The sequence below is a fragment of the Parasteatoda tepidariorum genome, chromosome 4 (genome assembly GCF_982258835.1).
Source record: "Parasteatoda tepidariorum strain Cologne lab strain chromosome 4, Ptep-v5.0, whole genome shotgun sequence".
Classification (NCBI taxonomy): Eukaryota; Metazoa; Arthropoda; class Arachnida; order Araneae; family Theridiidae; genus Parasteatoda; species Parasteatoda tepidariorum.
In genome coordinates this window covers 99,366,172-99,384,984 of record NC_141758.1, presented here as the reverse complement: position 1 = coordinate 99,384,984, position 18,813 = coordinate 99,366,172, and the positions used below count along the sequence as shown (strand labels likewise).

Below are 18,813 nucleotides of genomic sequence, written 5' to 3'. Positions count from 1 at the left end.
GTTGCTCCCTCAGTAAGGACAGATAGTACAGAAAATGAAAGAACATCCATGCCTTGACCGGAATTCGAACCCAGAACCTTTCTGATGCAAGGTCAGTTCCCTGATCCCAACACAGTTTGGTCGGCTCTATCGAAAGTAATCAAACTTTGAATGGAACAGATTAAAATAAGTTTTAATTTTACTAGTTTAGAACGAATAAATACTTTTCACAGAATATTTAACTAGAAAATAGTTAACTGCACTTACCGCCACTAAAATGATGTGCAGGTTACTGTTATGGTACATCAACTGCATTGAGATGGCCATCTCATCATATAAAGTATTTTTAATGCTCAAATTTAAAAAGAAATGTTATATTTGCACACTAAAACTGCTCTGTTTTCATCGATGAAATTTTTGTCTGGTCATCCTCTCCATCTCCGTTGTTGCCATGATTATTTACATTTGTATTTACTATTTTCAATTTATTATTTACATCATCACAAAGAAAGAAAGAATCGATCTGATTGGTCCAAGTGTGTGTTGCCCTTAATTATAGGCAATTTTTTCTCAATGGTGAGTAGCAGTTGCTGATATTTCAGGTCACTTTGATTCCTATATCACACGAGAAAATATTCCAAATTCTTTTGAGCAATCGTTTGTGAAAGTTGAGGATACGATTGCGCTTACAATTGACTTGCCAGTTTCATTGTGATAATTTTCATTGTGTGATATCCCTATAATGATTATTATACCCATAATATTGTTGAATTTTATATATTGACAAATCACCTAATTCAATTATGGTATATCTGCTTTATAACATTTACTAAGGGATATTATAAATATGAAATTATTTGTTATATATTAGCAAAATGCATATCTTTCCAGACTAATGATAGAAAGTAATATTTGATTAGCAAGTTCCTCTCTCAAACTTTCAGGATTGCTTCTCATTCATTATTGTTTTGATTCCTTTATCACACGAGAAAATATTCCAAATTCTTTTGAGCAATCGTTTGTGAAAGTTGAGGATACGATTGCGCTTACAATTGACTTGCCAGTTTCATTGTGATAATTTTCATTGTGTGATATCCCTATAATGATTATTATACCCATAATATTGTTGAATTTTATATATTGACAAATCACCTAATTCAATTATGGTATATCTGTTTTATAACATTTACTAAGGGATATTATAAATATGAAATTATTTGTTATATATTAGCAAAATGCATATCTTTCCAGACTAATGATAGAAAGTAATATTTGATTAGCAAGTTCCTCTCTCAAACTTTCAGGATTGCTTCTCATTCATTATTGTTTTGATTCCTTAAAACTTAATATTTGTCACAAAAACAAATTGTTATTGAAATATATAATACAATGCTGTATTCAATTTCTACCCCCTCTCCCAAATGAGTAGTAGCAACAGGGCTCAATTTTATATCTGACAAGTGCAACAATTTTCAATAAGAATTTCAAAATTTACATCACCTATTTTATTTCAATAAAATTAATTTTCAAAATTAAAAACATGAATATTATCCAACAAATTAACAGTTTTATTATTGACTACCATTTTATAAATAAAGCATTGTTCATCTTGCTGACAGAGTGGTATTGGGTGTATAACATTTGCTTCACTTTTTCAGGATTATCCTCTTCTAGCCACTCTTTGTACAGATATGGAATCAGTCTGTTTCTTTCATCCAGAGGAGATATGGAGGAAAGGGAATGATAAAGTTGCTCCATCCTCACAACCAAATCTTTTTTGGTTTCTTCTCCAGTTGCTTGTATTTGTGCTCCTCCATTAATACAACCTAAATTTAATAGTTTATTTCATAACTTATTACAAATATAGTTGAACTAATTTATAACAAGCACAAAAACACTACAGGGTGCGTAGCCAAATCTTTCAACAAAAAATAAGCACCTTTTAAGTACTTTTTAAGAACTTAAAAATATTTTTAAGCACTATATACATTAACAAAGTGCAAAATAATTTTCAAAAATTTTACATGATCATGATAAAATAACTAGTTTTTGACAAAGAACTCTTTTCTTGATTATATTAGCTACCATAAAATGATCAAGAGATTTTTCGGTTCAATATCAGAGGGTGGAAAATAAAGCCTGAAATTGAGAATACATTGCAAAATGCAGCAGAATTGCACACGAGAGTACAAGAATAATTCCCACTGAATCCAGCTCAGTATATGCACATGCGGAATCACAAGCATTTCATCAAACATGTAAAATGATTGGCGCTTTCCCATACTATGGAAAGACGAAATGCATTATGTTTCAATGATTTGTGAAAACGTTGAATAGTACAACGTGAAAACCACGCTTTTGCATAAAACATGACGAAAATCAATATGGTATAGAAAAAATAGTCTCATTTTCAAAAAGGGAAAATTAAGCACTTTTTGAAAACAACCAATAAAAATAGCACATTTAAGAGCTTTTAAAAAACGAAAATTGAAAATAAGCACCTTTAAGCACTTTTTAAAAATGCTAGGCACCCTGTATTATGTATGCTACGTTTAAATTTGTACTCATAAAAAACAGGTTTGTGAAAAATTATAGAAGTTCATAAATACTTATAAAAATAATAAAAATAGTACTTATTTACTTTTTATTTCTGAACAGTAAAAAAAACTAGTTAATTTGCTTTGATATTGACTTATTATCTATGTATTGTGCTGTTATTTTTCAAATAAAACTCATAGCCCAAAAAACATTGCCATTAAATCCAAAAAATTTGAAAAAACTTTCCAAAAAATTTGAAAGTTTACTGCCGTATGCTGAGGTGATCCAGCTTGGAATTCTACACAACCTACTTTATCATCATCGATTTCATTTGTTTTAGCTTGAATTTCAGCTGCAATATCTTTTGGTTTAGGTATCTTGGAAGTGAAAACATTAGTGTCAAAAGAACAATAAAATTTTTTAAAGTTGTTCTATGATTTGTTTTTCTTAGAATAAGTTCAATGGAAGTTAGCACATTGATGCAACATTCATTAACCATTTTATTTAAACTAGCTGGAATTAAATAGAAATTTTATAAATTACAGAAATATTGCTAAATAAATCTGTGTTTTGCTCATTACACGCCGGCTATACTCCAAGTACTAACCAAGTATTGCTAGTTTCTTTGCTAAATCAGGACTAATTATAAGCATGTTCGACTGTACAGTCCAAAAAATAAAAAGGAACCATCTTGGACAAATTTTGATCTAATGATCAGATCTTCACTTTCTAGGACTCTTTCTCAAGGGTTTGAGTGTGTGTGACCTCAGATATACTAAGTAATTGGTGCAGACGATATTCTAAGTTACAAAATCAGACACAAGAACGTACTCTCTCTGAATAAACATACCTTTTTTTTACGGCTTCAGATTTTTGATCCCTAAAATAGAGGGGCCAGCAGCAATCTGGGAAATATGGTCCCAATAATTTGGTCAGGAGAGCAACTCAAAGTTTGGATTTCCTGATATTAATTTCATTATGTGCAAATTTCGCTATATCTCGAGAACTTTTAAATCAAATTGAAAATTTTTTGCACACAATTATAAAATTTGTTTATCCAAAGATAAATCCATGCAAAAATTAAATTTGAGTAAATATTTACTAATTGTTATTATTTTATTTAACAATAGTCGAAAAAATTTTAAATCGTGAGATATAAAATTTTTTACATAATTTTAAAGCATCTAACTTTACATGGCAAAATACAAAATTTGACCGAAATCGGTTAAATAGTTCTTGCGAAATCGAATTTTTATAAAACCGTATATATATATATATTAAAAATGTAAGGTAAAGTTTGTAAAAAATTTGCAATAACTTTCAAAGAAATTAATATTTTCTAATAATCTCATGTTTAAGTTCACAAGTAAAAATGTAAATAACTCCTTCAATACCTCAAATTTCAACTATGAAATTGCCTTTCTGTAGCCTGGAGAGACTACAAATTTAAAATTTAATTTTTCTCAAGCAAACAATGAAAGTTCTATTTTTTATTCCATTGTACTCCCTGGACATTTTTCTACAACCCTTCGTAATTTCAAGTTTTTATGTTTTAAAGTTTTTGCACAATACAATTTCAATGTAAAAATGAACACCCGAAACAGATTGTGTAGCATTTTCTCTCTATTTATTAATATAGAGAGAAAATGCTACACAATGAGTTGATACACTATGTCTACAAGTTGTACCATATTTATAGAAAAAAAATCAGAATGAACTAAGAATGGGAACAAATGTTTTGTGTTTTTTGAGTTCAATTTACTGAGACTTGACTGCATTACAAATAAAAACAAAACACATAAATGTAAATTACAGTTTTTTAATTAAATTAAATTTACCTGAGGGACAAGCCATAATTTCTACAAAATGATATGGAGATTTTCCTCGCTTCAGTTTTTGAACAATATTTTGTATGTTGCGGAAACCATTAGCAATGGCAAATCTCAACAGAGTTTTGCCATCTTTCTCGTACACAACTTCTTTTAGATCTTGATTTCTAAAAAGAGAATATCATTAAAATAAGGAACTTTTTTTTTTCTATTTACTCCTATAAAATTATACAACATGGTGCATAAAAAAACAGTGCACATAGAACCATTCTTAACCTTCATTATATAAACGATCTGCTTTGGGCTATATGATCTGTTGCATTTTTCAATAAAAACATAAATCACTATTTTTAAACTCTCTGATATTAGATTGAAAATGAACAGTAATTTCCTGACTGATACGTTGAGGCTTATAAATGATTAAAAGTTTATTTATTTTTTGCATAATTTAGTTTGTGAGAGTTTACTTGTTTTCACACTAATGAGATAAAAAAAATAGAATATTTTTTTTGAGACACATGCAAAAAGTTCTGCCATCTTGGTAAGTGATGCATAACCAAAGGGTAGATAGGTACTTTATTTACGTCGCACTACAGCTGCGCAATGGGCTATTGGTGACAGTCTAGGAAACATCCCCGAGGATGATCCAAAGACATGCACCACAGTTTTAATCCTCTGCAGAGGGGGTGGCTCCTCTGCTTTGGTAGACCAACGACCTGCGAGCGAGGTCGAGCACTTTACGGTAGAACAGTTTGACAAGGACTGATACCACACTCTCTCAGTCCCTACGGAGGCAGATCAAAGTGGTCACACCGCTTACCGATAGCAGCCAGTGATGCTTGACTTTTGTACTTAGTATTTAAAAGTACATGAATACATATAAAGTAAACGAATCCGATTAATATAAATTAATTTACAAAAAAATTTTCATAAAAAATTCCTAAAATTTGCTAAAAAACCTAACAAAAAAATTAAATAACCAAATGAATAAACCTCAATACCATAGCATGTAACAAAGCTATGGATGGATGATTTTTTTAAAATTTATTCATTGTAGTAAAATGTGGGGATCATTATTCACTTACCTCAAAACCTTAAACTCCAAATGTGAAACAGACTCTCCAAAAAGTTCTTTCACTGCATTTATAAATATGTGTTCACAGTAACCACCAGATGTGCTTCCTGGATGTGTATAAAGACCACCTGACTCAAACGGGTTTTCTGAGCTGGAAAAACAATTCTCTAGTTTATCAATTAGGAACACAGTTAAATTAATATTCAAATAACATTTTATAGGTCTTAAAATAACATATAACTGCGATATCTGGAAAAACATAAATAACTATTAAGAAAAAAAATAGCAGTAGCAAATAAATATAACGAACAAAAAATAGCAACTAAATATAACAAATGGCGATTCAAAAATTTCCTGATAGTTGTCACCCTAGCTCTACTTTTCCTAGACAAAAATGCACCTATGTCCATTTTTTATTTTTTTAATAAGTACTGAATTATAATATAAATTTTATAGTATTCTGAAAGTAACTATTCTCAATGTATGTTTCTTAAAATTTTTTCGCCCCTTCAGAAATGCATATTGTGATGTTTACCATATTTTGAAGAATGCTTTATATTATTTATCACAACAGAATGAGACATCTGAGAACAACTAAATAATGGAAAAATTTCTTCTCAAAATTTAAGCAATTTTCTTCTCCTCTATAGTTGTGATTTGCAAGATCTGTGTGTGGCATGACGTCATGAGGTGGGGGAATGGTAGCTTCAACTTTGAGTAATTAACGAACCAGCCCTTCTTATTTTCTCTTTAGCCCTGCATTTTTATATGATTTTAAGACATATATTTTTGATTTTATTTACAATGAGGAATATATATATATATATATATATATATATATATATATATATATATATATATATATATATATATATATATATATATATATATATATATATATATATATATATATATATATATATATATATATATATATATAGTTATAAAAATAGAACATCAACAAAGTGAATAAATTACGTCATATTTATTCTTTTTGGTGCCCTTTATGATATAAATTAAGATTTTTTATTCTTGGTATCTATTAATATTTTACAATTCTAAAAAACATTTATCTCTCTTTTAACTCAAAAAGCAAGATTCAGTAATTATATTTCTAAAAACAATTTCAAAAACTGTTTATCTTACTTAATTTGGTCAATGTTGTCAGCTAATAGTTCATTCAAATTTACTTTTGTTGTCTCTAACATAGCTTCAACTTCAACTAAAAAAAGTAATTAAAAAATTGTACTAAAATATCATTAAAGAAAAAAGCAAGATATTGTACAAAAATTGGATGCATACCTGGTGTGATGACACAATCCACATCTCTTGTGTTATAAATCTCATTGAAAAAGTCATTTCTGGAAGCTTCTAATTTTTTGTCAAAACAAGGCATTATAGACATGTGATAGATCTGAAAATTGAATTTGGTAAAAAAGTTATAAACAATTGTAAAAACTGATCTTGATGATAAGGGCAGTGTATTTTACAAATGGTATTGAGTTTTAAAATAAATGGATTGGTAGCACACTACGGAAAATTGAAATATTATATCTTATAGAGCGTACGCCAATGACTGATGGCTCAGGGAATAGAACATTTGCCTTCTAATAAGGTGAACTGGGTTCGAATCCGAGAGATGGTGAGTCCATATGAATTTCACATCCAAATTACAGACCACAGTGTTGACGTAAAATATCCTCAGTGGTACAAGGATAATGTGTATTTCCTCTCCATGTAACACAAATGCGGGATAGATATGCCCTGATAAGTGTAAAACCTCTGTCAACTAAAGATGTCCTCTGCTTTGTTGTTAAAACTCTTTCCTTTGTCTTAGATTGGTGAGAATTTAACAAATTTTACGAGTATTGATTTAAATTAGTAATTGATGGATACAAAAAATTTTTTTGTCTCAGAGAAAAATTTAACAGCCACCGATTTTAAATATATTGCACTCTTGTTACAAACACAATTTTTTTTTAATATAAACAAATTCAAATGCAGTATCAGTATAAAAATATGGAAAAGTGGCTTGTTAAAGTGATTGATATTAAACCAAAATCCTACAAGAATAAGAATTAGTAAAGTAAGATAATAATTATACAGCACTCACATCAGAAAATAAATTTAAAATACACACAGATAACATAATCTACATTTTTCACATGTAAATTAATCTTTTCTGAAACAAACTGCAGATAATTTCTATTAACTTTTGTGGATATTTAGGGAATTAAATGTTTGAATTCAGTTTTTAAGATATCATAATAATAATAAAAAAACAAATAAATTAAAAAATATGAAAATACCTGATTAGGCTTAACGTGAATTTTATTTGCCAAGTAATTTTTAATAAGAGATCCCATTACTTGCTGAGGAGATTTAACTAAGCTAATGTAAGGTAATATATATTCTCCGTGGGCTTTTTCAGCATAACAAACCCAGCCTATATGTTTAAAAAAAAGAAACAAAGAAAGGATTATGAAAAATCTAGCCATTGTAAGACAATCAATTACAGTAGACACTTTATATTATGAGCATAGATAATGGACACCTAGTCATCGTTTCATTTTTTGAATGTAAATATTTGCCTCAACTTTTGCAAAAATATAAACAAAACAGTTGGAACATGCTGTATAGTACAATTTAGGAAAAGTGCAGAATTGTTTTATTATTTAGATTTAAAAAATGAAATAGGTGTTAGATCCTATCATTATATGATATAAGATATCAAATATTTGAATATTTGTACTGCAAAAAGCATTAATAACCCTAAAAATTTATAAATACCTTACCAGGACATGCAGATGACAGCATAGGTAAAACTCCACCAGAATCTTTCAGTTTGTAACGATTTAAAAATTCCTTTTGAGTCTCTATCAATGAAAAATCTCTTGCTAATGTAGTGTCAAACACATATTTTGCTCCTGTTTATTAAAAAAAAAAACAAATGAAAAACTATTCTAAATAGTTTAATTTACTAATTTAGATTTATTTTCTTAAAACATTTAGAGCATAAAAAATAAAAAGCCGACACAGGATACAACAACCCTTTTTGTTTAATAGAAAATGGATTCTAGAAAACAAGTCTGTTACATTAAAAAACTTACATTTAACGAATTAAAAAAGATTTTAAGTATTTTAATTTACTTATTTAGATTTATTTTACTAGAACATTTAGAGCATAAAAAAATAAAAAGCTGACAGAAGATACAACAACCCTTTTTGTTCAAAACAAAATAGATGCTAGAACTTAAGTCTGCTATATCAAAAAACTTACACTTTAACCGAAAATATTTTGTAGCATTTCATTGATAGACAACATCAAATGCCCTGATCTACAAACATTACTAACCTAATTCTTATTTTTGTTTATGTTGCTGTCTTATGTTGTTTAGATCTGTTTAGGTGAACATGTACTCTATCACCTGGAGGCTGAGTTGTTGAATGCAGCATCATACCACATCATTTAACATCAGAACATAGAATTTGCAATTCCATCAAAAAGTCCTCCATAACGGCAAAATATTTCCCAATACTTACATATATACAAATGGTTCCTTTTCTTTTTTATTATGTGCAAAGGTCAAAATAAATATTTAACCTTTTTAAGTTAGATGATTATCATTTTTACATAAAAGTATGGGTGAAATATATATAAGAAAAATACCATATTTAAAAAGATAAAAGAAATATAAAAAAAAGAAAATTTGTATAACTTAGACCCCCATTCTGATGTAATGGTATTTTTAAAAATATGACACCAACAAAAAAAATGCAACAAATAATTAATTATGATTAATCATGATTATGAAATCCAAAATTTTATAGGTTTAGTATAACTAGTAAAAAAAGGTTGTGATAAGAAACACAATTACCAAGATTATGGAAAAAGGTTGTTAGTTTCTCGCCAGCAGTTTTGACATCCAGTTTATATTTAGCAGCTATAGACACCCTTGACTGAGGAGCTATAGATACAACTATAGTTTTTACTTTATCATAGTCTTTAGCCTGAATTAAAAACAAAAATACTTCACTATTACAGGCTAGCTAATCAAAATGAAAAAAAAAAGTGTTAAAATTATAAGCAATTAAATGATAAGCTTCAAAAAATATAATTTTTTTTCAATTAACATTCCAATTATATAGCATCCCTGCCATAAGATTTAGTTGAATATTTTGAGTGGTAGTAAAATTTATGATTTAACATTTCATTGTTAATTTAATAAACTTAATTTAGAATGATTTTATTCACCACTACATACAAACAATTTAAACATATACATAAAACTTATTGATTGTGCAGTTAAGTGCGGGCAAATTTAAAAAATTGATTTTTTGGTTACTGCTGCAAATGCAGACAATGCTGCTGAAAATGCAGCAATGATATAGTTCTATATTATTTTTCAATTGTATGGCTTATTCAGTAATAACTAATGCCACACTTAGAGTTCAGCATATGTATATAAATGTGCAGAATATCAAGTATTTCAAAGAAAATAAAAAAGCAGTGTTTCTTAATACCAGCAGGCATGCATATTAACATTAGATTAGGTTTGACAACATGTCTAACAGGGTTGGCAGGTTTTTGACATGTGACAGTTTTTGACAGTTTAAACCATGGTTTAAACCGTCATGTCAAAAACCTCATTGTCAAAAATGTCGAAAATGTCAAAAACCTATATTCATATGTGAAATTTAATTAATACATAAAATTTATATATTTTTTAAAGGATAGTGTTTCTAAATATGTTCTAGAAAAAATAAATTTAAAATTTTGAAGAAACACTTATATTTTGAATAGTAACCAAAATCTTGTAGTTTTGAAAACTCACATCTTTTGTAATATTATGTATTCATTTTCATGTGTTATTGAAAATCTGCAGTGATATTATTAAGAAATTTATTTATAACCAAATTTAGTGTATAGTATAGATCAGTGGTGCGCAAACTAGGGGTCGCCAGAAGTTTTTTGGGGGTCGCCAAATTTTTATGAAATGCATTATCCCTGCATGCTGCATACCATACAGTGTACATATAAAGAGTGAAGCGCCATCACTCACTGTTTAATTGCAATTGGATTTCCGAAATGTCACGAAATATTGAGTCAGAAGTCATAAAACGCATACAAAATTCATCTGTATTTGCTTTACAACTGGACGAGACTACCGATATTACTAAAATGTCACAACTAATTATTTACGTTAGGTTTATTTTTAATAAAGATATAACAGAAATGTTTTTATGTTGCAAAAATTTGGGAAGAAAAACAACTGGAGAAAAAATATTCGAAGTAATAAATGAATATTTTGAAACAAAGTCCCTTACCTGGGCAAACTGTGTTGCGGTTTGTACGGATGGTGCTGCAGCATTAACAGGTTCAAATAAAGGGCTCAGAGGCTTAATTCAGAAGGTGGCACCTCATATGGTATTTAATCACTGTATGATTCATTGGAAAGCTCTTGTTGCAAAAGATATGGATGAAGAGTTGCACAACGTATTACAAGACGATGTTAGTTCAATTAACTACATTAAATGCAACAGCCACAACAGCCGTCTCTTTTCAATACTTTGCAATGAGATGGGCTCAACGTACGAGAAATTACTGTTACACATCGAAGTCAGATGGCTTTCACGTGGGAAAATACTACGACGGATATTTGATTTGAGAAATGAAGTGTACATGTTCTAAATCGAAAAGAAACATAGATTGGCAAGTTATTATATCAATGAAGTTTGGCTAGGGAAGCTGAGCTATTTAGTTGATATTTTCGAAAAACTTAACGACTTAAATTTGAGCTTGCAGAGTGAGAATTCAACTATCATAACTACAGCCAGTAAAATTCAAGCTTTTAAGAATAAGTTTAGTCTCTGGCAAACTGAACTGAATAAAAACAACACCAACATGTTCCCTTGCTTTAACGATTTTATCAAGGAAAATAATATAGATATATTTACATTTAAAAACATCATTTCCAATCACATTGAAAAGTTAAAGAAAAAATTTTCGAGAAGATTCGAGGATTTTCCTGAAAACGATCTTGGTTGGATTCGTGATCCATTTTCCTTTGACATATGCAGTTCAACGCTTCAAATTAGTGAGAAAGAGCAATTGATAGATCTGATTAGTCATTATACTCTTCGAAATCAATTTAAGACTCAGCCTTGCCAAACATTTTGGCTATCCGTGGAAAAACAATATCCCGTTTTATGCAAGAATGCCATCAGAGTGTTAATACAATTTGCATCAATGTATTTATGTGAAACTGGATTTAGCAAACTAGTTTCAATGAAAACTAAATACCACTCGCGTTTAAAACCTGAAGATGATATGCGAATTGCAATTAGCAACATACATCCAAACATCGATGAGATAATTAGAAACTTGCAGCCACATACATCTCATTAAAGGGCAATTTACTGATTTTTGTGTTATACAAAAAGTATTTTCTTAAAATTATAAATAAAATTAATATGAGTCAAATATGATGATGTTTTTATTCGATGAAACGAAAGAAATGCTCAAAATATACATCGTATTTGTGAACATTTATCTCTAGGGGTCGCCAAAAATTTTCTCTCTACAAAAGGGGTCGCGGTCGAAAAAAGTTTGCGCACCACTGGTATAGATTATACTAAAAGTTAACATTTTTAAAGATAAACATTAGCAGTTTTGTACATTAGACATCTTCTTTTAAAGGAAAATCTTTTTAATATTTTTTTAAATCTTCTTAATAATCTTTTTAACATAAGACAATACAAATTTAAGTGCTTTCTGTTAAATACACAGAGTAGTTAGTGTCGATTTACAGTATATTCAGCCTATTCATTTTGCTGAATATGATATAGTTTTGTTGAATATCTAAATATTCAGCTGTTGAATAATTACTTCTTGCTTTCAGGATATGCATTATTTGTATTCTTAATACGAGTGGAGAAAAAAAAATTAAGAGATAAAAATTGTTTTAAAATGATAACTGTAATAATTATAAATAAATATAATAAACAATATGAATTATATTTATCATTATTCATAAATATAACTACTTTTAAATTCAAATTAACATACTGGATAATAAAGATATTCGGTATAACATTAAAAAATTTTTTTTTATACACTTGTATCTTGTATCAAGTTTGTATTTATACAACATAACTTGTAAGTATTAGTTATATGTTCCTTATATGTCAAAAATGCATAGTAATAAACTTTTAATTTTCTTAAGTATCAAAAAGAAAAAAATTTAAATATAAATATTTAAACAATTTTTGTGCAAAATTTTTCTGCACATGCATTTGAATATAAATTTCTGAGATTTTAAATCTGTTATTTTACCTTAATTTTAATTAAAAAATATTTTAAAACCTGCTGATTACCTCTAGTATAATTAAATTTCAATATAATGCATGGCAACAGTTGGTAGTTTTGAAGTTTATATATTTTCTTGGCAAACTTCAGTTTTTGACATTTTTGACGGGTTTTTGACGGTTTAAACCAGTATTATACCCTTGTCATGTCAAAAACCACTTTTTGACGTCAAAAACCCAACCTTGATGTCTAAGCCTAAAAGTGTGATACTGCCAATAAATCATCTTTAATTTTCCGGGTGTAATTAGGACCCTAAAATAAACTTTGTATTTATAAAATCAGAATTTTTTTTTTGGAATCTTTTTAAAAACATAACGACCATCAGTGCCTGTTGTTGATTTTTGTATCCTTGTTAATGTTGCAAACTGTTAATAGTTTACTAAATATTGATCTATTTTTAAGTAATAAAGGAAAATTTTGCTGCTTTCGATAATGAAGAAAATGTTCAATTACTTGATTCAGTTTGAATCATGCTTCTAATTAGTTATCCACTTGCTTTAACAAAGCAAAAATATAAAAGACAAAATTAAAGTTAAAACATAGTTTTCACCTTCATAAAACAGAAAAAGTGAAAGAAAATATACAAAAAAAATATAGTTCATAAAATTAATATTAAGAATTCATTAAATTTTTTATCTTACTTCTTCAAAAAGTTTATTTTGTTCCAAAATCTTAAAAAATTCTTCCTGACTCTGTTCCGTGATTAAGACACTTTCTGCAGAAGTTATACATCCACTGCATGCCAGACAATCATTCAGTGTTATTTTTGCTTTTTCTAATTTTTCTTGAACATCATTCTAGGAAGAAAAAAAGAATCAAACATAACAATATCATTTTTTTTTTCTGTTATAACTAAGCAAAACATTACACGATTCTTAATCAATAAAAAGAGAAAAATGATTAATTAAAGGAGAAATTTAAGATAAGTATAGAAAATTAAACAAAACAGTTTAAAATCTATTACTAGATACAGTTATATGAACAGTTATATGTTAATTGAAGTGCATATTTTTTCAAAACCTTTTCCTACTTTATTATGTTAAAATTTATACTTTTCTTTTTTTTCTTCAGTCGGTCTTGTTTACAAATTTAAACAATGTTATATTTTAGATTTCATGCAGCTGCTAAACTTTAAAATTTAGAAATATAAATAAATAAACCTTGCAAATTATAACAACAAAACAAAATATATTCAGTTCAAAAATATGAAAATTAAATTAATAATTACACAATATATTTTTGATCTCATTGCAAAACTATAATTTCTACAAAACACAATCATTGATATTTACACATTTATAAATAGTGAAAATCTGTTATAAAGAGAATTCATAATAGCAAATGAAATGGTAGTTATAATGAGATTGTCATTATAAGTAAATATACGCATTTAATGTTAAAATAGCAATAAAAAGCATTGAAAATGTAATAGATATGTTACTAATGTAATAAACAGATTTTGAACAGCTATCTTGATTTAAAATATATATCTAGAGTAAATTGAATTATACATACGAATTACAATTGAATTACATAATTTACTGTAGTTCAGGTCAGTCCAACTGCAAAGAGCCCACAGGCCAGAATTCCGATCACTGATCACCTGGCGGGCCGCAGTTTGAAAAAGTTGAACAATAACCTCTTACACAATAACAATTAATAGTTGAATTATTAATTATAAAACAATGGAACAGAAGGATTATAAAGCAATTTGCTTACATTTTAATGGGAAAACTGAGACCGATCAGCCTGAATAAAAAGTTGGCGGGCCGCACAATATGTGTTGACGGGCCGCCAGTTGGACAGCCGTGCTGTAGTTTATGAATGGCTATGACAGTATTGTTTGAACAACAAGTTTCCAAATTGTAACAAGTAATTATAGGAAGAAAATGAAGAATGATACCTTTTGATATTATGTGAATGTTGATTTTAATAGTAATGCTGAATGTTGATTTTAATAGTAATGCTGAATGTTGATTTTGATAGTAATGTTAACAGTGAATGTTGATTTTAATAGTAATATTGATTTTAATAGTAAGTTGTCAAGAAAGGAAATAAGGAGATATGGAAAGGAAATAAAGTCAACAAAAGGCATACTCTTTTGTTGTATGCAACAGGATTAAAATAGGCTAATCAGTATTGACATATAACATAAGACAATAACAGGATTTCTAAAAATGAGAGAACTTTTCTTTTGTTATAAAGACAACTTTTTCCAGTGGTTGTCCCTACATTGCTTGATAAAAAAATTGCAACATGAAAAACATGTTTGTTTTTCTTAATTTAAATCAGGAATGAATAAAAATGTTTTTCCCTCAATTCTTTCTTGTATTTTTAGTTATAGACTAGTTGACAGAATATACTTAAGTTATATACTAGTACATTTACAGAAGAACATTTAATTACATACTAGCTCAAATAAAAATAAAATTTTCTAAATTTTTTTTTCTTCATAAAAGATGAAGACTGGTAGGTATTAACTCATTATAAATTTATAATTTTTGTATCTTTTAATTATAAGCATTTCGACGATGACTTGGGAATTTATCGCAATATACTAAACTCATTAGATAAAGATTTTCCTGTATTGGTATTTAACAACATCTTAACATACTTTGTGTGTATTTCAATATTAATTTGACGTTTTAATGCAAAAATAACATAAACATGATAACAAATGCATAATAACTTTAATATAATTATCCTAGGTGTTTAATACAATTATCCTAAGTTACTGGGTTACAGCCTAGATACGTGCCTTGTCAAAAACAGTAACTCTGCTGTTTTGAAAATCCGGCACTTAATGATCTGAAAAATTTCTCAATGACTTTTAGTATGTTTCAAATAAAATAAATTAACGAAAAAAAGAAACTGAAATTCCTTACTTCTTTAGTCTCAAAGAAATCTCCATCATCTGAAATAACCACACTGCTAGCTTTTCCACCTTTTTTAACCATTTGAATAGGTTTTACACATTCCTAAAAGAATAAAATTTAAAATAATATGAAGGGGGAAAAATGCTCATCAACACGAACATTTAGTGCAAAGTTGTTTGAAATTCATTCTAACTACATTGGGGTTGATGATTTCAAACTGAACTTTTTTTAAAATGAATAAAATTTTAATGGAACACAAATATTTTTAATTTTGGGTATAAACCTAGGAATTTAAAATTAGTTTCAATGAAATGGGAGGGCCAGTACCATTTGATCCACGGACTGGTACCGGTCCGTAGACCGGGGAACACTGGCCTAAGGGATATGGGTTGGGAACTGCTGTTATATAGTGTAATAACTAATACTTAAAATTTAATGCATAACACATTTTCTAAACCACAAATTAATTAAATAAAAACAAACAAACCTGAGATGGAGTGATGAAGTCATTTAGATCAGTAAGTTGCAAAGCTCCACTAAACATACTTTCAATAATTTTCAAAATCAACTTTTTGACAGGTAATTTGATTATTCTTATTCAACTCAAAGAATGTTTGAAATTTTTCAGACTGAAACCTGAAAAGAATAAAAAAAAATTTCTTAATCAGCATAGTCAGAGGAGGGGGGGGGGATTGCCCCTCAATACTTTTTCAGAATTCTTTTAAAATTATTACTTCAAAAGAAATCACTGAAAACTATTTTTAATGTAATGAAAAATTAATGCCTTTAGATAGTTCATTAATAAGATAAGAAAGAGAATTCGCTCTTTAGACTCTTCTTCGTCAGCACTACAGCCTAATTCAGGCCAAGGCTTTCTCAATTAGCTGCCTCCAGGCATAGCGACTTTGAGCTAGATTTTTAAGCCTGTTTATTCCCAACAATTTTAAGTCCCTCTCAACACTGTCCAACCATCTTGTAGCTGGTCTCCCTCTTCTTCTAGTTCCTTCAATTTTCGAAAAAGTAAGTTTTTTAACTGGGTCCAACTCTCCACGCCGAAAAACGTGCCCCAGCCATCTGATCCTGTAGGCCTTAATAACCCTCAAAATATTAGGTAATCTATATCTATTGTATATATCATGATTACATAAACTTCTCCAAATATTATTTTTCCTAATCGCTCCAAAAATTGACCGAAGGATCTTTCTCTCAAAAATGAGTAATATATTTTCCTCTGTTTTGCTAACTGCCCAGGTCTCGCTATCATATAGAATAATTGGTCTGATTAAGGTATTGTATAGATTTACTTTAGTAACAATGGAGAGGAATTTTGATTTTAATTGGTTCCTCAGACCAAAGTAGCACTTATTAGTCATCAAAAGTTTGTTCCTAACTTCAACCCTTATCTCATTTTTGTTGGTAACAAGCGCACCCAGATACTTAAACTGGGTAACTCCAATCCTAGTCCCCAATTCGGAGTAATCGTACATGATGGACTCTAGAGCTTACTACCATAAATTTTGTTTTTTCTTTGTTTACTGTTAGATCCATATCCGTGGCAGCCGCTCTTTAAGCTCATACAATGCAAATTTATATTTTAAAAAAATTATTGGAGTTTATTTTAGATTTCATATTTTTTTACTCATTAAATGTTTGAAAATAAAACGACTAGAATCATGCGAATAACATAACAGATTCTTAATAAAAATTTTAATAAATATATAACAAAATAGTTTTTAAATTTTTTTAATTCTAAATAATGAAAGTAAATTCTTAAATTATAAAATTCAATAAAATAGTAACATGAAAATTAAGGAAAATTCATACAATTGATTTACAAAACTTATTATAATTTATTAAATTTATCAAAGCTCTGAATTTTTTAAACTGTCAGAAATCTGTCTGAAAACAGTGGAGAATAAGAGGAAATCTCTTTAATCAGTTTAAGATTTTATAAAATAATTCTGAAATAAATTAGTACAGTAGGGAACCGATTATCCGGAACGATCGGGACCATCGCTATTCCGGATAACTGATTTTTCCGGTTTTCGGAATCGCTACAAAAAGCCGTTTTTTTATTGTTAAACCCAACTAAAAAAAAAATATTTGGAAATAATCTTAAAAAGAAGAAAAAACGATGAAGTAATACACTAATGATTATTTCCAAAATGATGGTAAGGTAAACATCTTTCAAAAAAGAAAGAAAAATCCTAAAATCTTACGAAGAAAAAAACATTTTTTTAAAAAAATGGCGGGAAAACGCATCGAATTTTGTTCCGGCTTTTTGGTTTTCCGGTTTTCTGATTTCCGGATAACGGGTTCTGTACTGTATTGCATTGTTACGTGACTTGAAAATGACTAATGTTTTTAAATAACTTTTACTGTTTTGATTCAATTAAACATTTGCTGATACTATTTCAATTCAAGAGACATGAAAAAAACTACAACCACGGTACTTATATTATTTTAATAGATACATATTACAACAACTATGATTTGTGGTTAATAATGTACTTGAAATCATAAGTGTTAATAATAGTCTGGCAATTTTTCATGACCTCCCTAAACAGAATGGCACATTTTTTTTCTTCTTAGTTTTATTGATAATATTAAAACGTTACAGAATCTTTATTCAAATTCTTACATAGATATTGCGCAATCGGAAAAAATTAGCATAATTTTGATTCAATGATTTGATTTAAAATAAAAAAAAGACTTCAAGTTTCTAAGGGGTCTAGTGAAATCGAATGAAAAGCAATCTTTCTTGAAGTAAAATAAAAGAAACAGAAAAATACCTTTAAAATAAAACCTCTAATTTAGCATGGAATTCATATTCCTTACTAATTCGTTATAAATAGAGTAATAGTACAAAAATTGACCAGATAAAATTTTATTCATAAAAATAATGAAGAGATTCCCACTTCTTCAGAGCAAGATATTATAAATGAGTAAATTAAAATGAAGTTTTTTGATAAACATCTACAAGTATGAGCAGAGTTCAAGAGCGCTGAAAGTGAATCTCGTCATTTGTTGATGGTTTGACTGATAGGCGTTTTTGGAGCTCTCTACTTTTTTCCGCTTATAGCTTGCTTATCAATTTTATTGTGTTTAAAGGAGTGGTTTTGATTTAATCCTTTAAACAAGCTTAAA

General features: G+C 28.5%; 1 protein-coding gene across 2 annotated transcripts; it reads right to left on the bottom strand.

Annotated features, from left to right (window-relative positions):
* Positions 1 to 1,469: 1,469 nt before the first annotated feature.
* On the bottom strand, positions 1,470 to 18,704 carry LOC107450018 (cytosolic Fe-S cluster assembly factor narfl). Of its 2 annotated transcripts, none has more exons than XM_016065724.4 (12): positions 18,459 to 18,704; positions 16,154 to 16,302; positions 15,676 to 15,768; positions 13,432 to 13,587; positions 9,300 to 9,432; positions 8,217 to 8,348; positions 7,731 to 7,867; positions 6,724 to 6,835; positions 6,568 to 6,643; positions 5,432 to 5,572; positions 4,356 to 4,513; positions 1,470 to 1,805 (listed from the first exon to the last, which is right to left on the bottom strand). In XM_016065724.4, the coding sequence occupies exons 2-12, from the start codon at positions 16,208 to 16,210 to the stop codon at positions 1,558 to 1,560; spliced, it is 1,443 nt and encodes a 480-aa protein (XP_015921210.1). In that variant the 5' UTR covers positions 16,211 to 16,302; positions 18,459 to 18,704; the 3' UTR covers positions 1,470 to 1,557. The 2 variants fall into 2 exon arrangements, with proteins under 2 accessions (XP_015921210.1, XP_071038897.1); XM_071182796.2 differs by having other exon boundaries at positions 18,585 to 18,681.
* Positions 18,705 to 18,813: the final 109 nt, after the last annotated feature.

What these genes read in the sequence shown, in the direction of transcription:
- LOC107450018 (XM_016065724.4), bottom strand. Translation starts at nt 16,210, where the DNA reads ATGTTTAGTGGAGCTTTGCAACTTACTGATCTAAATGACTTCATCACT. An exon ending in ATTTCTTTGAGACTAAAGAA is followed by an intron (nt 13,588 to 15,675) that starts GTAAGGAATTTC and finishes TTTTCTTCCTAG; the next exon opens with AATGATGTTCAAGAAAAATT. An exon ending in AATTATGGCTTGTCCCTCAG is followed by an intron (nt 1,806 to 4,355) that starts GTAAATTTAATT and finishes TATTAAATTTAG; the next exon opens with GTTGTATTAATGGAGGAGCA.